General features: G+C 47.3%; 1 protein-coding gene across 1 annotated transcript in view; it reads left to right on the plus strand.

Annotated features, from left to right (window-relative positions):
* The window catches only part of LOXL2 (lysyl oxidase like 2), a 361,884-nt gene that overhangs the window by 286,160 nt on the left and 50,216 nt on the right, over nucleotides 1-25,508 (plus strand). Inside the window, exon 10 of the mRNA XM_069617615.1 lies at nucleotides 1,070-1,313. Coding sequence (XP_069473716.1) covers nucleotides 1,070-1,313 — 244 coding nt within the window. The remainder of the gene's footprint in view (nucleotides 1-1,069; nucleotides 1,314-25,508) is intronic.

The raw sequence follows: 25,508 nt of genomic DNA on the forward strand, positions 1-25,508 counted from the left end.
TATAGAATCAACTCACAGGCAGAAATATCACTTTTCTTGAATGATAACAAAAGGGCCTTCGTGAATGAACTAGCGATGATCATTTTCGGCATATCGTCTACATCTATGGACATTCCCGGGGCATAGAACTTTAGTGTCCATGGACAAAACTGCATGAAACTTTCCAAATTCAACCCACTTTGATTTTTTGGGAAGGTTTTGCCATAGTGACGAAAAGGTAGAGGGGAAGATCCCAAAAAGAAATTCCCATTCACACATTGTGAATATTCAAAGTAACAGGATAGATTTATTCCGAACTTGGACTAGTAGTTGGCATCTGGGACAATTTATAAACACCACTTGGCTGGTGAAAATCTGATAACCTTTTTTATTTAAAGTGGAACTAAAAAAATAAAGGTAGGTTTACAGCTAGGTTTGCAAAAAGTTTGCAAACTTAATTCGAATCAGAACACAGCCTCGTGAACTGTTGGAAATAAAACACGGGACGGATTGAAACCAAACTAAGACAAAGAGTTTGCACGTATGGACATTGTGCCTGTAGCATTCCTGAAGGCCATGCCCCACAAACCCTGTATATTGATTGTCTCGGCCCGGCTCTCTGCTTGGGAATAGCCAAAGGTCATGCCCTGGGCTCCGCCTTGTATACCATGCCCAGTTGGTCCTGCAGTTAGGGGCATTATGCCCTCAACATTTGAGTTGACAAATATTTCTTACAATGTTCACAACACTATGTGACAGCCACATATTTGTTTCTGCAGATTTGTAAGGGCGCTCTTATTGTAAATGGTATATCAATGCATGAAGGGTTAAATATTGTCCACATGATCACCACACACTCACTGACAGTTGTATCTTAATGCATAATGCTAGTACAGTTAAAGATTGCTTCCAGGGTCCAGAGTAGTGGATTAGTGTCCCTTAGCTCGGCCACAGTACATTGCGTCAATCTCTTGTTGGAGTACGTTGACCCCCGTTGAATAAGAATTGCATGAGCTGGACATGTCCGTTGTTTGATGGTGAGGCTCTTCCAATGATTCAGTGACTTTGTCTTTCTTTCCCTCTACTTTAGCCGCGCCTGACCTTGTCCTCAATGCAGAGCTTGTTGAGCAGACCACCTACTTGGAGGATCGGCCCATGTTCATGCTGACGTGTGCTCTAGAGGAAGAGTGCCTGTCCTCGTCGGCTGCCACAACCAACCGCAACAGCGGCTACCGCCGACTCCTCCGCTTCAGCTCCCAGATCCACAACACAGGCCAAGCCGACTTCCGCCCCAAGAACGGCCGGCATGCCTGGATCTGGCACGAATGTCACAGGCAAGTCTCCATTATGTGTTTATCATCTCCACAGAGATTCTAGGGCCACACTGCTGAATATCAATCATGCTGATAGCCAAAGTTTCCTCGCTTCTGTATCTTCCTTTGGCTTAATTGCTTTGAAACCTAAACGCTTAAGCAAACAAGGACCACTAGTCCTTCTAGTCTGCTTTCTGCAAAACTGTACATCCTGTTTAGTCCCCATTTCGATCTTTTCTAGCCTACAACTATTGCTCACTGTTCTTAGAGAGGCAACAGTTTCACCTCACTGATGATGCCCAACAAGGCTGAAACACGTCTATGGGGTTACTGATGGTACTCTTGTTCAGAGGAGAATTGCCTAGCATTTCGGCGCTGGACTGCCCCTGGGCAGGACAAAGGCTGATATGCGGGGAAATTTCTTCTCTGTGAAAAGGACAGTGAGCTAAAGACTTGGTAGAGTCTCTCCCAGGGGTTATTCACCCAAGAACAGGCCATTGGGCTGTGTTCGTGCTGGTAGAGAGATTCCCAGACCCCCCTTTGTTTGCATACATTAACTTTGGGTTTCACCCTAAGTTAACAGGGCAATCCAGACGTGGACCCTTGCTCACTGTTCTTAGAGAGGCAACAGTTTCACCTCACTGATGATGCCCAACAAGGCTGAAACACGTGTATGGGGTTACTGATGGTACTCTTGTTCAGAGGAGAATTGCCTAGCATTTCGGCGCTGGACTGCCCCTGGGCAGGACAAAGGCTGATATGCGGGGACATTTCTTCTCTGTGAAAAGGACAGTGAGCTAAAGACTTGGTAGAGTCTCTCCCAGGGGTTATTCACCCAAGAACAGGCCATTGGGCTGTGTTCGTGCTGGTAGAGAGATTCCCAGACCCCCCTTTGTTTGCCTACAACTATTACTACCCTTTTTGGGCCTATGCACTTTTGAAGTAATATTCTGATTTCAGAACATTAACACTATGGAGCTAATGTTGGACCAATTAGAAGTGAGGGAATGTGGGCCATACTCCCGTCTGACCACTTGATTCAGCACTTGCACTCTCCCCGCACCCACCCACCATCCAGCCCATCTCCGAGTAATACCCTCTTCCACTTATTTCCATCACAGTCTAATGCCCTGTTTCCCCATCACCCACACGCCTCCCTCAATGATTGGCCAAAGTGGAAAGAGAAAAGGGGCTTGGCGCAGGGCCCACATCTGTATCTCCTTCATTGGCCATTTAGTAGGAACATCTATGATGAGAGGCTGCACACAGAGACCCATCAAAGGAAATGGTTTTAAAACACTCCATTGGCACATGCATCTTTGCATCCTACATGCTAATGGGGACATTACATGGGAAGACCATGTCGGTAATGGAACCGCAAACACTTTTTTAACGTTACGCTCTGGCTCTTAAATTGGTTGGTGGCCCGTTACCAAAAAATCCAACCCTCCTGTCCTTGTAATATCGCCTCCATAAATGCTTTAAACTGTTTTTTACTTTAACATTTTAGGCCACATTTAATTTCAGAAACTGCTTTATCATTCACCCAATCTTCTTAGCAAATGCAGGCATTTAGTATCTTATATGTAGAGATAAACTCAACCTCTTTATGTCTGTGCTGTGACCAACGACAGACATGTTTTTAAGGATCTTTATTAAAAGTAAAAGAAAACTCCTAACTTGCCTATGAGGGACGTGCCCTACCTATAAACTAAAGACTAATGCTGCTTGTCAAAGAAAACAGTCATTGGTCCAAAATCTGATCCAACTACTCTGGCCCTGCCTTGCCACTTACGAAAACTAAGCTAAAAAGAGAGGCCGGAGCATTGACCTCCATCTTCGGCTTCTGCCTGGTCCAATTACTTGGATGGTCTGCCAATAGTTCCAAGTTCGCGTCTTTCTAGCAGACTCTGTTAATCAATAGCAACCTGGGGGGGGAGCCTGTTACCGTCGATTTCACTGAATACCATTTCACCTAATGAGATTTCACTGAATCTATTTCACTGAAAATAGTAGGTAAAGTGGCATATGTATAGTGCATAATAGGTGGGGTGTGGCATAAGGGAATAAGTTAGGGTAGGAAGGGGTGAGGGGAGCTGCAGGGGGTCTCCCCCCACATTAAATTAAAAAAAAGCAGAACAAGTTAAAAGTTAATTTCGTTTTTCGGTGAAATGGGTTTGGTGAAATCTCTGTTAGGTAAAGTATTTTAGAAGAAATCAGATACATCCGGGGGAGTCAGCCAATCAGGTGGGTAAGTGCAACACTATCAGTGAAAGTCCACGTTCTATGCTGCCTGATGGCCGGCTCGCCCACATGCCATCTTCCCCCCACCTGACTCTGCTTTTTTTATCTGCCCCCCAATCCCATTCACCTGTTTGCTGCAGCGGTGGAATTCACTGGTGCAGCTGCTGCCGTCCCCCCTCTGGCCGCCATGGAAATGGAAGAGTGGTTCCACACAGGGCCCTGTCTTCCTATTCTATGGCAGCCATGTTGGTAGAGTATTTTCTCTCCGTGTTCGGGACGCCCCGCGGGGTCCTGTGCACAGAAAGAAAATACTTTCCTTTTATTTCTTTTAAAAACATTAGCTTCGCTCAGGCCCTTAACTTGGCGGAGGGCTGTTACCCACAGGCTGGGGCCGCCACCTTGGGGCATATCGTCTCAATATAAAGGTTCCTCCATATGGTTCCCTCTTTCTCAGGAAAACACATGTTTTTCTCAAGACCTCTCCAGGGTCCCTTTTAACACTGTTCTCTTTATCGCAGGATTTGGCCCTTGGACTCCCCCAAAATCCTAAGGAATATTGACAGACTTGCTTTCTCTCAAGTCACGTAATTCACACAGGGTGCTTACAGACTTGGGATTATTCTGGCTCCTGCCACCTCATCGGCTTTCCCAAACTTGATTAAGAAAATGTGTTTCTTTCACTCTGTTTCACATAGGGCACATGCCCCTTTGGGTTTCTCGGGCTTCTGTAACCTTATCAGCTTTCCCAGTCTTGCTTCACAGTATTTGTACGTCTCAGTGGTAGTCTCTCTGTGAGAACTTTCACCTCCCTGTTGCTGCTTGTCTCTGCAGCTAATGTCCTTCGGGCATACAATGCGAGGATCCGGGCTCTCCCCAGCAAGTTGGTTTCAGCCTTGGTTATTGGGTCCCGAGCCCACCTCAGCATTTCTGTGGTCGCACCACCAAAGGAAACTGGTACTTCTCTGTTTCTGCCTCCTTCCCTGACCTGGACTTCACGGTCGGAGAAAACGCCAACCAAACGGTGTCCGGCTAGCGTTGGCCTTGCTCTCCAAGCTCAAGCTGCTTCTGCAGCCCAGCGCGGCTCTGCCCCTTCAAGACGTTTCATCCAGAGGGCTTGCCTCTGCGTCGGGATCGCACACACACCCTATGTGGGAGTTTCCTTCTCTCCATTCACATTTCCTCTCCTGTTTAAGTACGTCATCACAAACAGGGACATTGTGTCCTTCTTCTGTGGTTTTAACGCTCAGATGAAATGCAGCATTCCCCGAAGCCAACAGGGCTGTCCCGGGTTGGTGGAGTCAAAACAGGAATACAATTAGGTTGTACAAGTCCCATGTAGGCAGACGATGTCTTCCATCGGGGAGGTCCTTATCAGACTGGGAGTCCTTGTCCCAGAGAGACGAGTCACTCCCAATGTTATCCAACTTGCTCAGACCCTAAGGAGGGTCTTGCGGTGCGGCTCACCTCCCTAGCTTTACAGGGGGTGGCTCCCCTCTGGGAAGAAGGGATGAATTGACCAGATTCATCACAGCATGTTAACACCTTAAAATCATGTGTAAGCATGCTACATTCCATAGCCCCATGTAGCCCTATGCACATAGCCATGGAATGTCTCTGGCATTCTCAATTTCTGCCACACGGAGATGGTGAAATCTTTAAAACTATACATTACTCATTATTAACATGGGCGTGAATACAGTGAGGGCTGTGAGGAACCCTGTCAGACACCTTCCTGTGGTCCCGCGGGTACTGAAGGAGGTGTGCCGCTACAAAAGCATATATATATTTACGGTTCAAGATCAAGAACTCTCAAATTCAGCATTAGTGCAGAGATGAAGCATCTTCATTCAGCCCAGATTCCCTATGTAGAGAAGATGCATACCTGATGCTGCCCAAAGAAAATACATTATCTTTGGAAATGTCTAGTTCTATTCACAGGGGTTACATTCCTGCAGGGGGAGGACTTGACGTAGGGTTACATGGTATCTGGACCTTCACTCTAGGCACATCTAACCGTGAAATGCACCCCCAACGCCTTGACATGCATTGGCCAACTGAACTCAAGTGGCTGCGGGTCTGCAGTCAGCCGTCTGCCCACATTGTCTCATGTAGTGCATCTGAAGTGATAGGCCTTAAAAGGCCAATGGCTGAAAGTCCAGTCTTCACGTTCCCACCTCTGCTTTCCACCTACTTGCATTGGCAGACTAATTTCCCCAACCATAATATTCACTTGTAGTTTAAAATGGCGTAGCGTGATGCGTCATTGCAAGGTGTAAGATGTGTAGTCCTTGCACAGTGAGTAAAATGCATACGTGAAAGGTTTCACATGTGTTCTTGAACCATCATGGGATTATCCTTGATTTGTGAGGCAGAGCGGGGGCCTGGATCGTAATAACCAAATGAAGCACCTCCATTTGTTCAAGCTCGCGAGTCCCTGAGGGTCCCTACCCTCGTGTGATCTTGACGTGTGTGGAGATGCTCCTGATTCCTGAGGGGTCTGCATATTTGAAGCACCTGTGAGCGTATTGCATAGGAAAGGGGCCTGGATCGTAATAACCAAATGAAGCACCTCCATTCGTTCAAGCTCGCGAGTGCCTGAGCGTCCCTGCCCTCGTGTGATCTTGACATGTGTGGAGATACTCCTGATTCCTGAGGGATCTGCATATTTGAAGCACCTGCGGGCGTACTGCATAGGAATCCATGATAATGCCACCTGCTGTACCAGGGCCTGCTAGGTGGCATTTATTATTTATTTAGGCAACTGTGTACCCGGGTTTCCCTATTAGATGGGCACAAATGGTCAACATTATTCAAAACAGCACGGGGAAACAGTCTACAGCTCAGTGTATTGATAAATGTTTCCCTCCATTCTTTACCAGACACCCTCTGCCGGAACATGTCATTCAGAAGTGAGCAATTTCTACAGGCATGAAAAGCATGGCGACATTTTTTCAAGTCAACCAATTTGACAATAACAGATATGGGTAAGTTATGCGTCTGCCCTTCCCGGGATATCCTGCCTCCAAACACAGGCCTTTCAATCCCCCAAGTGTCGATGCAGGCGTTTGCAGATTGGCTCCACCTTGACACGAACCCTTGCCCAGTGGCCTGTGAAAGAACATTGTGTGCTGCAGGACTTCCCGGCGTCTGTTTTTGCAAGTGGAGGCCTCCGACTTGGCTCAAACCCTTCCGCCAGCTGCTTTACTAGTTTAGGCCCCGGCTTTTTTGAATGTGAGCCCTGTCCAGCTCAGCCATCACTCACAGCGTGCGCCCCATAAACTCTGTTTGAAAAGTTGGTGAGGACATTACCATGGCTGAGTTGCAAAATGCTGATTTTATAGTGTTGTAGTATCCACAGGCGTAGTAATTTGTCCTGGACTGGGATCTGGGGTGCTTGGCGTGCGGGTGGGGGGGGGGGGGTGAGGGGGGGAGGGGGTGCTATGTGGACAGCCTGGCTGAGGAAGTGTGCAGGCAGTCAGTCACACGGGCACTCAGCGGCAGCAGTCAGACTCTGCACGAGAATTCATTGTGTGTTAATTCCCACAGGGCGTGCAGGATCTCGTTCTCTGGAGTGCAGAACAAAAACTGTGCACCTCTAGAAGTCAATTCGGATCACCTCTTCCGCCCCAGTCTCGTTCCCATCTTCATTGTAGCAAGTCTGGAAGGACAGAGCAGTGTGAAGTTGTCTTGCAAGCCACAGACATCCCACTGAACAGCAATTGGTTACAGTTTGCTTAATAAAAAATAAGGCCATCCAGTTTTTTATATCACTGGATAACGAACACAGACATCAGAATATACAGGGCCCGGTTCAGGGAATGGTGCGCATTAATTCTGCAAAGGCCCACGCCGAGAACGACACTGCGCGCAGAATAAAAAATGCGCACTCTCATATTCATGGAATTCTCTGGGCAAAGTAACCGTATACGCAAGTTGTCGTCAGAACGCCTCCGACACGTCACCACGCAAAGCAAAAACAGCCAGAATAGCTACCTTTTCAATCTCGCCCGGGTGGGAATACACCCATCCTTCGAACAGTGCGTGGGGTCCCCCGCAAGCAGGTCTGCATCTCGGGGACCCCTGCGTCGGATCCCCTGTAACTGTTACTGGTACCCCGACAACATGCGTATGATTTATCGTAACTCAGGTAAAACTCATTGGGCCGATTCATGGAATATTTGCCCGGTTCAAAGTGAATTTGTCTTGCTGAAAAGTGACTTTGCACTGCCGACACAAACCCTGATTTATGGAACTGTGCAAAGTGTATCTTTGTAGTGCAAAGTCCGGGCAAAGTCAGCGCATAGTCATTTTTGCAGTTCAAAATGACTTTCCCGGACTTTGCACGGCAAAAATACACTTTGCACAGTTCCATGAATCAGGGTTTGTGTCGGCAGTGCAAAGTCAACTTTCAGCAGTGCAAATTCACTTTGAACCGGGAAAACATTCCATGAATCGGGCCCATAAAATCTGCTTGCGAACACCCGTAAATCGTTCCTGCACCCCGCTGCACTGCGTACGCGCACTCCTAAGTTAGATTGTAACCCCGGCTGCGTACAGGCCCCTCTAAATCTGACACCTGATCTTACCTCTGCTTGTGTGAATCCTATGCGCAAATGCCTGTATGCCTGACCTCGGGTGGTGAATAGTATGAGGGCTTTGCATGGCCATTTCCCCGCCGAGAGGTTGTGCGGTTGGATCCATGAATACGTATCGTTCCCCGCAATGGTGGGCGTGAGATGCCCACATTTTCCTTTGTTCTTACTCCTTTACCACGTTCCGCCCCCTACTCTGCCCTCTGTGCAAGCCATGTCCACGCTCTTCGTGGTGTCTCGCGCAAGACACTCAGCCTCCCGCAGTGACGTGCAGAGCCTTCGCAAAGTGCATGCAAAGTACAAAAAAGTACTCTGCGGTTCATTCCGTGAATTGTCAAACGAGATTTCACGCGTGGTTTGGCACACAAAGTCCGTACGCACATAGTTCCATGAATCGATCCCACAGTGGTTTAACACAACAGTGCGCTCACTGCTATGCAATCCTTCCAGCGCCCAGTGCTGAGTGCTTCATCCCAAATCGGTTACAGGCAAAGAAGCCTGGACACACTGAGGTCCATTCAAAAAGGTTTCACTCACTTGCGTGTACTCACTGAGCAAGGAAGTGAGTGAAAGACGCGCATTTTTCATGTCTGCCGATGCATAAGGAACACGCGCCCAAAGTCTAAGTGCATGAGAAAATCCCTTGGATCATGCTCTTTCAGCACAACCATAAACATGAGTATCGGGGCCATGCACGGGAGTGGCAGACTCATCCTGATTCTGAAATTAAAGTGTAGTGGGGCACGCCTGATCCTGGCACAGTTTCTTCTGTGACTGGTCCCCCTGGTTCAGGCCGGGTGCATGATAGAGCACAATGGAGACAGTGCCCTCTACAATACACTGCATGCAATGATATGCTCTTGGTAGATATTCCCATACAAAGCATGAGCGTTTCCATCACTTTTTCACATTTCTATCCCAAAAACGGATAGAAACAAAAAAAGGCATTAGCAGTGATACTTCTTTCATTTACTTCACTGCCAATGTGGCATCACGTGGGTGGAGTGCCAGCTCATGCCGGCTGCCCACGTGGACACATTGGGACTAATCCATATGTGGGTGCTGGGCGTGTCCCTCGCTTCCTAGGCCAGTCCGTTCTTATTCTTGCAAGACGCCTCTGTTGAGCATGTGTGTGCACGTAGGAGATTTGAGAGCACTTTCCCCCTTGTGCATCGTCCCCATGCGATGTGTGGCTCTGAGCAGCAGCAAGAAGGGGGCTCTCGGTAAGTACTCTGACAGGACACAGCATAATCCCTGCTCATTCCATCCTGTTGGCTCCACAGATGAAAATGCTGGTAGTGTCTGGCAATGTTAGACCCTGGGTATTGGTTGATTGAACCAGCGCATGATGCCACCTGGATCCAATCGGCTGGTAGGCTGGTCAGTGTTTGGGATCCAGCCGCTTGTTGGGCTGTGAGGCGGAGCTACTAAAGTGATTGGGGTGGGGCTAGGAGGGGTGTCATGGCAGGCAAGATGTAGGCTCCTAAAAAGTTTATAACGGCTGAAACAGCGCTCTGCTCATAGAGCTGACTGGAAGCATACACAAATCACATACTAAACCAACATGACAACATTTAAATCATCATAGTAACATGTGGAGCAAAAGGAGCATGATGATTGACATATTTTTCCCCTCCTGAATAGAAGCCAACGATTACCAGCAGGCAAAGTATTGTGACCAAAACAACTATACTTTGCCGATTTAAAGAAATATAGTGATAGAAAATGGACAATACAATCACCTGCCTGTAATCAGTGCTTCACACAGCATGCCGCTATATGCACCCCCTTCCCTTTCGATTCACCCACATGTATCACTTCACTATCACTTGACCACAGGTATTTCATAGGCCATAGCCACTTCCCATTACCCACTCACTGCTCTGCATGCAGCCATCTAACGTTAATCTCATTTTTTTTTTTTTTTTAATCACTTTATTTAAAGATTCTAACAACAAACAAAGAAAAACAATCTCCAGTACATTGCATCGTGTTCAGATTGTAAAATCTAAAAGTAACTTAGAAATAAACAAAATGATACTGAATATATGAACATCAATAATATTTGCAAAAACAAATACAATTTGAACAAAAATTCCTGACACTCAACCATTAAGACAAGACAACAAGAAACCAAAACACACAACTAACACCCAACGGAACAGCTCCCCAACTCCAGAAGTATCAAAGCATCCCCATCCCAAGGCAGGGATTATCCCCCCAGACTAGGAACCCAACCTTCAGCCAAATAGGTCATTAAAGGGTCCCCAAAGTCGAGAGTAACGACCCTCTCTACCTTGTCCAATGAGCAGAATCTCATTTTAATGTGCTTGAATACAAAACAGACAAAATATACAAACCAGATCAGAGCTCCGAAGTTAGACTGCGGACAACTGATTACTGTGCGTGCAGCAGCTCAGACAGGGACTATGGGTGTCCACGGGTCTGTGATCAGGGAGACAGTGGGGGTCATTACAAGGTTGCCGGTCTGGTAACAAAGGTGCCGGTAAACCACCGGCACCGTTGTTACCGGACTGGCAAACTACGAGTTCTGCGAGCGGGTGCCTTTCCGTCTGACCTGGCGGATGGAAAGGCACCCGGTCGCAGACCTTGACGGATGCACCGGCACCATTCATGAATGGTGCCGGTGCATCCGACATCCCCATTTCCATTGAGTCCAATGGGACTCGAATGGGAATTGGGAGCAATATTTTCCGGTGCCCGGGAATGAGGAATTACCGGGACTGCGGGGGCTGTGATGCCCCAGTATGCAGGGCCGTCACGAGGGGGGCAAACAGCGGGCATACTGCCCCGGGCCTCGCGCGGGTCACGGTGTCATGAGAATAGATTAGCCGAGGTCAGGCGTGAGTGTGCTGCCATTGATTTGCTGCTGGCTGCAGTGCCAGCCTGCAGGCATCAGAGATGCATAACAAAACAAAAGTTGCACGCACTCAAGACTTTGAAATTTCTCATGGTGTGAATCACACAATCAACAATGCGCTGGCCTGGTCTCACTGCCGCCTGCCCTGGCAGGGATGTGCGAGCTTGCTCGGCCAGGGCCCAGCCAGGGCCAGCAACCAATCAATGACAGTTTACTGCCACTTGGGCTTTGGGAAGCTAGTCCAATACATGTGCGACTTGCATTGGCACTTCGGTCCCCTAGTTTGTCCTTTGTGCACCCTCAAAAGGATTCCTTCTTCTTCCTCGCTTTACGGGTGCGATTGGTGACACTGAGGGCACTTATGTTTTTTTTTAACGCCATCCAAAGAGCATTCCATTTGGCAATGGCTAACTGTGGCCCAAATAGCTGAAATAGGGTGTCCTTGTGTTCCTCCATACGGTAAAGGTGTCCACTTTTGGTGCATCAGACACAGTGCACAGTTTTGTCTTGCAATGTGATGTACGTGACAACATTCGCATGTGAGAAGTGCGGATATGAAGTATGCACCAGAAACGTGCACATTGTGTCGTATGTGCTGTCAGATGCGCTGTTGCTTTGTGTGTCTTTTGCCCAGCATTTGGTGCTGTGCAGCCCACTGTGCCTTTTTGTTAATTTCTTTTTTAATACATGCCTCACTATGAGAGGCGCGATCATGCACATACATCTCTGCATACTTGTGCATCTCACCGAGATGCATATGTGTTTGTGAATCTGCCCCAATGTCTTCTGTTGTGTACAACAGTTTGGTGAATGTATTTTATAAATATAATTAAATAAATAATTATCATACATCACATTTCTGCATGCAGGGACCAGTAGACAGAGTGGACAAAATAAATATTGACGCTTGTCATCCTTTTTGGTCTGGCGTTCTGTTTTTGCTCATAGCAAAACAAAAGGAAGGTTTTAAATACATTTTAACCTCTGTTATTGCTCTAGAAAAAAAACAGAGCATTGTTCTTTAGTCTGCCAAGCCATTACAGAAAGGGGAAAGACCATATGCAAACCAGGCTTCATCCCACCCAAGAAAAGGCTTCAACCCAAGATTCTTTTTGGGTTGAAGAAGTTGTGCATAAAATATCACTGCACTGTGAGACAAATACAGTTTTCTGCATCTGGAGTCATGCATTTGAGCAAATACCTCAATGCGTTGAGCAACTCTATAGTCAGGTTTTGTTTAAATAATAGAATGATATATCAACATAAGCTCTGAAGTGAAGCAGAGAGCTGCAGATAAGACACAGTGGGCCTCATTACGACCCTGGCGGTACGGAGTGAACAGCGCCGTAAAAGGTGCCGGGCCGTTCCCTCCGTACTGCCGCATTACGAGTTCCCCTCGCGGGACACGGTAAGCATGCCTGGGAAAACCAGGCGTGCTTACCGGGTCCCGCGAGGGGAAGAGGGAGCAAACAACGGGCCATCTCGTCATGGCCCGTTGTTTGCTCCCTCTCCCATTCAGCCCTATGGGGGCTGAAATGGGAATGGGGAAGGACCGGGTCCGGGTCCTTGGAGGGAGGAATTACCGGCCCTTCCGAACTCGGAATGGCCCGATAAATCCTCATTCCGAGGACCCGGACCCCGACGCGATTTCGGCTGCAGCCATGCCACCAATAGCGGCGTGGTTACCGCCGAACTCGTAATGAGGGCCAGTGTGAATAAAAAAATCTGCCCAGGATCACGCACTTTGGTTAAATGGTGAAACCAGGATTTGGACAATTTAAGCAACTGAGCACATCTTCACAAGTTTAGTTGATATAGATATGTATTTCTAAAAAGCGTTTGAAGATAATACATTCTCTACTTTTAACAGTGCCAAATGCTTTGTTACACCTGCATCTTGACTATGATAATGCTGTGTATTTAGGGCTCCCCTTTTTAGGTCTCTGCCAAAGGCAACCTTTTCAGGCCTGAACAAACATGGCTACATTAACCCAATTCATACTAAATTACGTTGGCTTGAAGAGGTTTTTTCGGTCTTTTGGAGCAATGTTTGTAATGGTGGCACTGGGGGAAAGCATAGGGATTGGGTGACCTGCCATACATATCACAATGGCAAATGTGGAGACTGTGCAGTGGCTGCCTATGTAGGATTTTTAAGAGCATCCAACGATTGGAGGAGGAACATTGAAGGAGGGGAAAACGGTACACCTGTCACCCAAGCAGGGCCATCACAAGGGTAGGGATGGGGCAAATAATTGTCTTGGGCACCAATGGAAAAGTGGCCACAGTCACAAATGGCAGTTCATTCCTTTTGTGACAGACTGTTTGATTAATACCCGAGGGGCAGTTTTTTGATAAAATATGATGCAAATTGTGCAAAATAAACAATATTTATCCAGCCACAATGGTCAAAACTACTAGCCGCATAGTAAAGTAACTCATCAAACTGGTCCAGCCCAGACAGGTGCAGTGTAGTGCTCACTCTTCGCACTGAGTTTTTATTACTATTCAATGGGCCTCATTACAAGTAGGGCGCAAAGGGATACCGGGCACCGGTAATGACACCGGTGCCTGTAATCCCTTTGCGCCCTACTACGAGTTCCCTTTGCGGGCCCTTCCTTAACGCCTGCTTTTAGCAGGCGTTAAGGACGGGACCCGCAAAGGGACACCAGGGTCAATAACGGTACCGTAATTTACGATACCGTTATTACCGTCTTCCCCCTTCCCATTGAGCCCTATGGGGGCTAAAATGGTAATGGGGAATGGTTTCCGGAATGGGGATTTACCGGTCCTGCAAAGCTCGGAATGACATGGTAAGTCCCCATTCCGGGGACACGGACCCGGAATGCGGTAAGGGGGTAGCCATGGCGGTAATAGCGCCATGGCTACCTCCTACCTCGTAATGAGGCCCACTAATTAAAAGTAATGGTCATATTCCGGTTTATTTACGGTGTCACTGGCCAAGTGCAAAAAATGAAAGGGCCTCACCACATTTTTTGCCCCGGGCCTCACCTCACCCTGTGACAGCCCTGCCGGTAAATCCCCATTGCCGGGTGCTGGAAAAAAAATTACTCCGGCAGCAGCTTTGCCAATGTTACCGGCATGGCTAGCGCCAGACTCATAATGAGGCACAGTGTATTTCGGAACCCGGGGAAATCATGCCTCATTCCTGCACTGCTGTGTGTGAAAGTTGTGCGACCTAAATTCCACAACCTATATTTTTTATAAAAGGAGGGCCCGGCCCCCTTTTAAATGTTGAAACATACCTGGCAGAGAGCACAAGGCGTTCTTGCAAGGATTCGGTACACGTCTAAATGAGAGCTTTGTTGCAATCTTAAATGCTCTGTGGGAGGGGGTTGGGCTCTGTGGGAGGAGGGTAGCAGGGAAGGAGTGTGAGACTGAATGAGAGCCGGTGGGGGGGGGGTATTGGGATCAACAAGGGCTGTCGCCGTGCCACCCCACTGAGGGTGTCGGCGCTACGACTTGTGCTAAAAGAGAAAGACACGCAGAACAGACATGCAGTCCGAGTGCTGCTTTTGCGGCTTTGCTGTCCTGTAGCTTTCTTGGGTACAGACGTGTCTTCCTGTGCAGTGCAGGACCCGAGCAGTCAAATGCCGGCAAGGGCCAGGTCCCTAAACCTGGCTGCTGATGACGCAGGCCCCAGTAAATCACCAAAATGTGAATTTCCACTTCACTTGCTCTCAGCGCCTCTCTCTGAAGAGTCACCAGGATAGACGAGAAACATCTGCCGGTGCTGTCATTGCCTGAGAAAAAGCTTATTCCGAAGGGAAAGCGCAGGGCATGGATTTACTGACGACCCACTTAAAGTAACAGTGACATCAGCTCCCAAACTTACTGCAGCCTGAAAATTCGAATGGGGGTATGTCTGGTGACCGACAACATTATTCTGCCTATCACTGATGAGATCTTAAGAATCGTCATTGTGAGACTATAAATCATGAACTCCAATCAGACGGAATCCTGGGAAACCTCCTAGGGCGCCACATCGCAAGAGCAATGAAAACTATGACCGTACTGGAGAAATCAATGTGCGTGCTGGCAGTGGCGTGCTTCACCGGACTTGCCTCGTGCATGAAACAATCTTGCACCCAGGCTCGCCCCGGCAGGAGCAGTCCGGCGCGCAGGGGCGTTCCTGCGGGAGCAACGGGGGGGGGGGGGGGCTGAGGGGGCTATAGCCTCGGATCTTTTGGTTTTAGCCCCAGATAGAAGCTCAGGAAGTACAACCAAAAGATTAGCTAGCCTTGACTCCCAACCGCCCGACATTAGCTTAGCCCCGGATCTTTTCTAGACCTAGCAACACCCCTGGGGGCTCAACATTTCTATCATGCGCGTAAGCGACTGCCACATAACTTTGTCCCTCAAGCCTTCAGAGATGTCTGGTTTTCAGTATAACCTCGGAATCTGAAGATCGTTTCCCATCTGAATCCATTGGATGCAAGTTTGGCTTTTTTTGATGGATAGCCTAAAAACGTGTTTCGCTTGCGACCCTTCAGGACTGGCGTGCAACAATGGCTGACAATCTTTGGCACCTACAAGGGCAGTCATGAGAGTCAGCGTCAGGAATGCAGAGCCCCGATAGGAACAACGATCTGTGCCTCACACACAACACCCAACATGATCCACATTGCATGCACTCTAGTCATGCTGCCTCATCATGAGTTGGACGGTAACCCTTAAATACGGCGGTAACGCTATTAGCACAGCATTTACTGGTCCGCCAAATCACGGGTTTGGCAGGATTTACCCCAAGGTCAGAGCTAGGGGTAAATCTGCCACAAATTTGATAATTTTCAGCACTATTACTGCACGCTAATACCGCCGACGGTAGTAGCGCTGAAAATTCCCCATTGGGCCCAATGGGGAATGGGGAATTCCCAAATGTGCCCAATGGGGAATGGGGAATTACAGTTCCACCAAGCCCGTGATCCGGTGCTAATAGCACCGGGGGGTTTGGCAGTAACGCTAATAGCCCAGGAGGTATACCATCCAACTCGTGATGAGGAACCTTCCATCCAGCCACCCACGGCCTCTCCTGCAAACTCAAGAAATGTTGCCTGCCCTACGGTACCGCACCAGTGCAGATGTGCACCCTGCAAATATTTATTAACATAACATAACAATCTAGGTATAATAGACACTGGGCCTCATTACGACCCAGGCGGTAAGTTACCGCCTGGGTCGTACCTTTACCACCATGGTGTAAACTATGTTTACGCCATGGTGGTTGGCGGACTTACCGCCCCATTCCGAGGTTGGCGGGGCGGTAAGTCCCCAATCCCCATTTAGCCTTCCCCATTCCCATTTTTGCCCCATAGGGCATAATGGGAGTGGGGAAGGCGTAAATTACGCCACCGTAAATTATGGTGGCATAATTAACATCAAGGTCCCTTAGCGCCATGGATTTTAACACCTGCTAAAAGCAGGTGTTAAAACCTCCATGGCGCTAAGGGACCTCGGAATCAGGCGGTAAGGGTCGGCGCTGTTTACGCCGCCGTAAACCCCTTACCGCCTGAGTCGTAATGAGGCCCACTTACCGAGAATATGTTCATGTGGAAAACCTTCAAAGACTCTCTACAAAGAGCATGATACAACACATGAAAAGAACCAAGCCAAGAGGAACACGCCGTTGAGAAGGAACATAACTCAGTGCTAGACTCTGTAGGAATGCCCCTGGATGCTCACACCAGAAAAAATACAACCCATTAGGGAAAAAGGCCCAAAACACCTCTTGCAAGGATAACAAGGTTTATTTCCACACAAATATGGAAAGCGCAAACAAGGAAAGCGCAAACAAAGAACTCTGATGTCGCAGAACATTCTGCCGAAATCTGCATGAGCAACACTTTAAGAAGGTACGTTGCATCATCAGTGACATCATTATATTCAGTAGAAAAACGTGCGGCTGGTTGGTGAGACCCTATACATAGGCTGCCTGCTCTATAGGGGATGACAAACCATTGGTCCCAGCCTCTTCTGTCCATCTTCTTCCACATGGGAGATGCTGCAGTCGTCATCGGTCATGAGGTGGCGGCTAATCGGCAGTTTTGTGGAAAAATAAACAATACGTCTCTATGTAGGAGTGCACCTAGTCCAAGCAGGCAGGGGCTCGAGGGAAAAGCTGGGGTCATACTAACTCACAAACTTCACTCGATCCCGGTCAGGCCGGCATCTCTCCAAGGTCTCCCACCATCGTTCGGGTCTATAATTGTCTCCCTCCCTGCACCTCGCAGCACTAATCACATGACCCAGAAGTGAAGGCAAGAAAGCCCTGCTTTCTGATCTTTCTTGATTGATCGGGGGTCTAACAGGTTTACGATCAGTGGTCTGGAGCTGGCTGGTACCCTTGAATTCAGGCTAGGTCATTTGGGTACTACAACTTAGAATTGGGACTGGTGGGGGTCGGAGGCCATGCCCTCCTTCTCCTGGGATTGTAGTGAACAAAGACGCTCAGCCCTCCTCCCGTGGCCTTGCAGGGTGCATTCTTCCCAGAACACGAAGCGTGGCAACTTTTAGAACAATGAAGGGTTTATGGATCTCTGTGGCTCTGCTCTTTCTCATCAGTGCCAGGGGCACAGCCTATTCCTTTCCCCGTGATTGTGGCCTAGACCTGTGATACTGGTTACGGCGCCGCATCTGCACCTTATGTTCCAATATGGCTGCTAATATCCAAGATGGTGTTTGTTCCCGCATGGGCACTGTCTCGGTAACATGCAACAATATGGTTGTGTAAAGGACTTTAAGAGCAACCCCCTGCCCCCTGGTGTCTTATATTATGTCTCACGGCCTTTGCCTTATTTTAAACCACCTGGGGGTCTGGGATGGTCGTCTCCCCTTCCCAACAGCTCCATGGTCTCCCTTTCACAGGCTAATATTCTGAGAACACCCCCCCCCCAACCCCCCCACCCTCCTGTCGTTCCCTTTTCTCTACCCAGCACTTAAAGAGGGAGGACACCAGAAGGAAATGCTTCTTCAAGTATCAGAGTAATATGCATGCTTCTGTTGCAGTTACTTACTTGCTTATGTCTTAAAGCAGTAATAAAATATGGGCTTTATTCCAGAAACTAGCAGTAGGTACCGGCACATAGGCTCATCTACCACAGGGTGGTATGGATGGCCCGTCACACAAGCGCCTGCAATGAAGGGCTGTGACGTCACCTGACAGGAAACTGTTGTCGAAACAGTACCACCAGCCAAGCAGGCAGGTGGGATTTGCCTGTGGTGCGCCCCATGCAAAGTCGATGCATCCTGCAGTTCCTGTTGGCTCCAATGCTAAATAGGTATTACAAAGTGAGCACAGAATTAGACTGGCATTTTGTGGGCCTCTTGTTCTAGCAAATTTTGAATTGGGAAGGTCTGGGCATGAACCTGCCTCTGTGTGCATGATTGGAAATGCAATTATCCAGAGAAGGCTACTAATGAGCATGGTTGACTTCTTTTGGAATTCCCCAATGCAGAATGTCTATTTGCGTCAGTGTGTGCGTGTGTGTGTGTGGTCTGGGTGACACCGAATACCAGAAACCTGGATGTGATGAGGGCTGCCATGAAATTGGGACAGTGCCAAACAAGTATCCTTTGGAGCTTGTTATGACCTTATTACATTGCACTTCACAACCTGAGGTCAGTGAATGTCCCAGAATCACACAACTCTATGCTCAGGCCCTGAAGCCAGGATTAGTATCAAGGCTCTGGGTTACATAACGCAGTAATATTACGCAGGCACGGGCAAAACATCCCCTCTGCTCCGGCTGGCGGCTGAGAAAGTAGCAGGAGGAACGATGATGTTGGATTAATAAGGTTGCTACTTTCTGTGGGCGCATAAAGAGTTAATACATGGCTGATACCGTCGTCCTGCGCGCCTGCTTTTCTGAGACTTGGTATGTTCCATGCAGCATTCGTAAAGCATGAAAGGCACCAGCTTCCATGGACTTCCTGAAGAATCGGCTAACCGATGTAATGCTACAAATTAGCTTGTTCTTGACAAATACATACTACCCATTATTATTAAGCCGGTACTAATAGGTGCACACAACTAGTATAAACCAAATTAAAAAAGGGTGGATCCCATATAACTCCAATGCTTATCACAATACGAATACATTATCAGATGTGAACAGAGGAGAGAACAGGGGCAACGTGCAGAGCAACAGGGGTTCGAATCCCGGATCCACGCTTAGAAACCGAACTCAGGTATTAAGTGCGTTGAAAAATAAAAAAAAGATAGCATTTATTTTCTTAACGACAGCGGATGTTCCGCCAGTTAAACTCGCATATTAAGTAACTCCCGCAATTCGAAGGTAACTAAATTAAATATTCCTCAAAAAGTCACTTGTGTATTTGGCCAAAAATGTAAACTAAAGGAAGCACATACACCAGTGATTCTGAGTAAGATGTGTTTACAAACATATTATTGAAAGAAAATATGTCACCAATAAACAGTACAATTCAGACACACAGGCCCTAGAAAATGCATTTAAGTGCTTCGGGAATTCCAGAAGGGGATACGACTCTACAAACCCATACCCGTCAGAAACATCCTCAAAAGTAGATTATGGTTAACTATATTAAAACATTTATGAATTAAAAATCCCTGATCTCACTTGTTTCCTCTATAATACAAATCCGTTGATCCATGGGAAAGCGTGTGCAGTGGTGGCTGGGGGGAATATGTGGGGCGGGGGACAGGGGGTGGCAGAAATGTGTCCTGTAAAATCCGATCTTTCCTTATTCTGCAGATTTCTGTATGCTCGTCACAGTCATTACTTAAGATGTCAAGACTTGAAATTGACGATTAGATGAATATTCAGTGTCTGCGGTGCTGTCAAGGCAACCTGTCAGAGCATTCCTGCAGAAGTCAGCACCGTTGCAAACATTAAGCATGTCTTTTCCATGCCTTCCTTCAACACCACCCCCTCCTAAATGTTGCACTGTGGCTGCTGCTCCAGAAAGCAATATTGCATTGTCTGTGGCCCAGACTCTTCTGAATTTTGCAATTGATCACCTTCCCCTGACTCTGTTTCCTAGTTTAAGAAGAATCATTGGCAATGAGTTGCAATTATTCTTGGAGAGTTAGACCCACACGTGTTAGAGGCCATTGGGTGATTGCAGCTGAAGGGGTCCCGGTTGCCCTCTGCAGTTTCCTAACATAGCGCCTTCTTCCAGCCCTGCAGAGTCTGCCTGGCTTTCAGCTGGAGGCTAGTAGGGCGCGCGAAGATTGTGCATTCTTGGCTATTTTAGGGAAGTGGCCCATACTATCCACCCAGTATTCACTCCATCTCCATTCCGCAAAGTGTTAGGTGGCTCCTAAAACATCTCTGAACGTATAGTGTCAGAGGTCAGGGGCTATCTGGCGCCAGTCGCCCCCCTTCTCCCAGCATCCCCTGCTCTGAATCGGCAGTCTACCTGCACGCTGCACGGATACCTGGGTGCCCTCTTAAGGCCAGCTGCTATTGGTTACTAGGCAGTGGGACTGCTATTAGTGTTTTGTCTTTTCATGCTAGCATTCTTTTTGAAGTTTTAACTAAGCCAAAAGAGTCTTACTTATAATAGATCCCAACGTACCACTTTGCGCACGTGTTCACTCAAAAATACAGCCATGATCAAATGGAGCTTTAACGTGTGATTATTATTCAATGCAAGCAATTAAAATGTTGTTTAAGCACATTAGGCCTTTACCCATGGATGACATTTAGGGGTCGCAACTGCGACCCCTGAGGTCTCCCTTTTGTCCCTAAAATAAGATGCAAAACTGAAAAATGTTTTTTTTTTTTTTTACATTGAGGCTCATGGGCTGGGCCCAGCAGCATGTGGATCTTTGTTTCACGAGTGGCTGGTTTTCTGATGGCTATGGCTGGTAAAATAGCTCAGTGGGTTGAGCGCTAGCTGCTGTATTGTGTGTGTGATCTGCAGGTTCGACTTCCAGCAAGGTCAGCTCAGCCTTTCATCCTGCTGAGGTTGATAAATGAGTACCAACACAGGTTGGGTGATATTGGATGTATATTTGTTCTATATGAAGCGTTTAAGCGTAAATTCTATGTAATAACACACCATTATCGTATGGCTTTGGACGTCTGCTTGCATTCACAGTGATTTGGTAATATGGGCCTATACGCACTGATATTAACGATACATGTGGTGATCCATTCTTGGATGAAATGTATATCACTTTACAGTGATATTGTAACCATATTTTTCGCAGTGTACTCAGAAAAAATGCTATGTGATGCCACTTCCTGTGTTGTTGTGGGGTGTAAGGTCATGTTCCATCGCTTACTGTGATGTAACTTTGGGGAAGGGCACATGAGATCACTTCTTGTGATGTCATCAGAGGTCAAGTGTTGTGTGATGTCACTACTGCTACCCCTAGCATTTTGGTGAAATACGTCCCTGCCTTTACCTGTAGCCTTGGCATATTGGCTTTGAAGACTGTATCCCCGATCCAAAACCCCAAACATATGCTTCATCTGAGATGCACCCCCAAAGTCGCCCCCACAGCCAACTCCAGAATACTCCCCATCAGTATTAATCTGGCACTGACTCCCCGACAACGACTCAGTCTTTTGGCCCAAGTTGGGACCTAGACATACATAATCGACCATAGATATTTACTCAATACACAATAGCACACACGAAGAAGACAAAATGATAGTGACAAAGACAGAGTCCATGCAGAAGCGGGCCAAAGACTAAAAAAAGCAGTCGACATGTGTTCATACCTTGGGTATGGAAACATGGGCGGCAGCTGTTCCTGATGTTTCATGGGCGAGGAGTGGCTGGGATGGCTCCCATGAAATGAAGCCATTGGTACCCGAGCAGCTAAAGTGGGGGACTCCAGGTCCAGCCCACGAGAACCCGCAAACACACTAGGTGTCCCACTGAGGGCTGCCTGCCCACGTGTGGGCCACGTGTGACTTTTGCTTTCGCACTGCAACGCAGAATTAAGACAACCTCACATCCACACCAGGGAGAGGGTAAAGACTCGGAACTGACTTCTGGAAACCTTTGTAACTTAAATAAGTGAAGATCCGCGGACATCTCAACCAGAAATGCTGGATTAGTGGTTACAGCAGGCCTAAGCCAGCACTGCTCTGCCTGTGCAGCAATGCGGCATAAGCCGGTGTGAGCTGATGAATGCAGTATACACTCCCGCTTTAAGGTTGTGTCAGCAGGAGCTCTTTCCAAAATCTTCCTACTCAAGGGCTAAGGGCCTGTTTCTTAACTCCTTTTCATGTACTTCTACTATTGTGGGTATGCGGAAGGTACTAACTAATCTGTGGGGAGAAGCTTGCTGGGTCTTAGAGATTGGTCCACTCCAAGCAGATGAACATTGGTTTCCCCTAAACTCTCTGCTTTCCACAAACTGACAAACGTGAGGTGGCAATGGGCTTTACCACGTGCATTGCACGTCCGCAGTCATTCAGGTCAACACCGACATGTCAAGATGAGATCATGGTGCAACCACCAACTGGAGATATTGATAACTTGTAAAATAGCTCAGCTGGTTAATGTACACACTGCAGAGATATTTGTAGAACCTGAAGCTAACAGTTTTGACCCAGGGCAGTAATGACGTATGCTGTTGTCCTTTGCAGGCTGTCGAGTACCACCGAGAAGGGTGATAGAAACGTATTTTATCCTCGGAGATTGGCCCTCCCCTAAAGGCGCCAAACTTGAAAGATCCTAATGTACCAGATACGTGCATTGCTGATCTTTTCCACTGGATCACAGAAGGCCTAGATTTAACACTGCCCACAAAGACCATTAAATCTACCCCAAGAGTTAATCTGTAGATATTATTCAACCTCGACCTAAAAGAACTGAACAATGACAGAAAACGCCTGGAACTAGCCTGGCACATTCAATGCTCTGAAACTGGTGGACTGCCCTTAGACAGAAGCACCTGCCAAGCTCCCCTTCCCCTGAAAAGGCTTTCCATCGCTTCTTGAGTCCCATAGCTACAAAGAACCATTTCAGTTATGTGCAACAGAGTGGTTGGAATAAAAGTGTCTCGCGCTCTGCCTCTTAGAGTTAAGTAAGCTTATGGTTGATAGAAGTAAGTTCGATATATCCTCTAAAAAAATCTTCCAATAGATGGTTTATTAGCAAAGTGGGTCAGCCAACACGTGTTTCGACCTTAGTCATCCTCAAGGCCAATGCTAATACGAAATAAATATGTGAACCATAACTGACTCTGAAGCACCGTTACAATTCTAATGTGTCACAACTCATGTTGGTTGCCTGCGATTGCATTATGAAGAGTTTATACTCATTCGCATATGCGTGAATTGGGATTTACGAAGTGTGCGTGATCAAGTTACAGATGGGTATATTCCCCCGAAATATCTCGTCAGTATAAATCCACGACCAGTGTCATACTGCAGTCTCAGGTCTAACTACCTTCGGCGTCGCGATTTCAGTTATACACAACTACTATGGGACCTCTTGGTCCACTTTTTTGAGACAAAATTACTGGACTTCATGCGGAGATATGTGATAAAAACAATTCCCCAGCCCCAACGACGAGCCCTGAAGAACAATTCCCCGGCCCCAACGACGAACACTGAAGAACAATTCCCAGGTCCCACCGACGAGCCCTGAAGAACAATTCCCCGGCCCCAACAATCAGCCCTGAAGAACAATTCCCCAGCCCCAACGACGAGCCCTGGAGAACAATTCCCTGGCCACAACAACAAGCCCTGGCGGGATGAGCAAATACAGCCCCCACATAGACTAAGCACCACTTTCTTTGTTACAAATGTTACAACTGTGAGCAAGGAACTGGTTAAAAACAGTAAATGCTCTCGCACACATAAGCCTACACGTGATCTCAAAGTAGCCAACCGGTTCAGAAGGACATTGAAGAAGACTCTGCCCTCATGTGTTGTGCTTCCTAATTTTGAGCCTATCGGTATCAGCCCCTTTTGAAAAATGCAAGGTCACCCCCTCGATTTTAGACCGATCTCCAATTGACTTTTTCTTGCAAAGATGGTTGAAGGAATGCTGACTAGACAGCTACAATCCTACCTCGAGGCACATTTGATGACTAATGAGGCCCAAGCAGGTTTTCGGTGACTGCACGGATGCTGCCATGCCCTGCATCCTAGGAGACCTTAGATTGGAGGTCCACCTGACCATATCAGTGATCTGGTCCTTCTGGACCAGTCAGTGGAATTCCACACTGTCAGCCCATCCATTCGCGTCGCCCATATTTACAACATGCACACCCGTGATGCAGCTCTGCACTGGATCAGGTCCTTGCCACATGACAGGCAAGGAAGAATCCCACTATTGCCACACGAATCACAATCATCACCATCCAACGTCACAGTCCCAGGGGACTCACCCCTCTTATCCCTCCTTTTCAATGAGTACCTGTCCCCTCTACTATTCGCAGTCGGCGTCAAAATGTGTGAGTACGCTGATGACACCCAGTTTACTGTGAATGTGAAACCAAGTAAACCTACCGCGGTCCATAGCTCTCCCATCAGCCTTACAATAGTTGGCAACTGGATTGGACTAAAGCCAGTGTTGTCCAACTCCAGTCCTCGAGGGCCAGATCCATGCCTACTTTTCAGGATACACCTCATTAATATTCATGAGATAAATTTGCATACAATGATTCTAAAGGTATTCACATTTTTCCTCATGAATATTAATGATGGATATCCTGAAAACCCGAGAGGATTCCAGCCCTCGAGGTCCAGAGTTGGACAACCCTGGACTAAACAGTTTGAAAATGAACCCAACAAAGGCCAAAAGTTTACTTGTTGGCACTGCCTGGACTGACAAAAGAATGCCCAGAGTATATTCTACAAAGGATGGTGTTTAATTGTATATGCAACAACTGTTTTTTATTTCTCTTGTTTGATATGGAAAATATAGAAATCATACTTGGAAGAGCAGTACTACAGTACTATACATTATAGAAATATAGTACTGCAACATAGAATTAATCATCTTTCATTTCGAAATCATTCTTGGAGGATCAGTACTGTAATACAAGGTTTCATAAATCATTATGGGATGCAAGTTCTACAGTACTGCAAGATATACACATATAGTACTGCAAAATCTACACTCGATTAGCATAATTCATATAGAAATCATTCACGGAAGGGCACTGCTACATGACTACAGGATAGAGAAATGCATACTACACCGTGAGCAGGAGTCCGGAACTGGCATCTCTCCAGATAGTCGGAACTAAGACAGAATCCCATGATCCCTCACCAATGGCTATGCTGGCTAGGGCTCTTGGAAGCTGTAGTCCAAAACATCTGGAGAGCCAAAGGTTGCAGATGCCTGCTACATCTTTCATGGATGAGTAGTAGTATAGTAAAAACATTTCTTTTAATATAATGGACCTTGAACACAATTTTAGACAAACGAATGATATGTATGGTCAATAGGACAATCCGCGTGATAACCACACGTTCAGATAAGTTCAAAAACAAGAAGAATTCGGCTACTAAATAATGGAAC

The sequence above is a fragment of the Ambystoma mexicanum genome, chromosome 10 (assembly GCF_040938575.1).
Source record: "Ambystoma mexicanum isolate Mex_15411 chromosome 10, UKY_AmexF1_1, whole genome shotgun sequence".
In the NCBI taxonomy this organism is placed as follows: Eukaryota; Metazoa; Chordata; class Amphibia; order Caudata; family Ambystomatidae; genus Ambystoma; species Ambystoma mexicanum.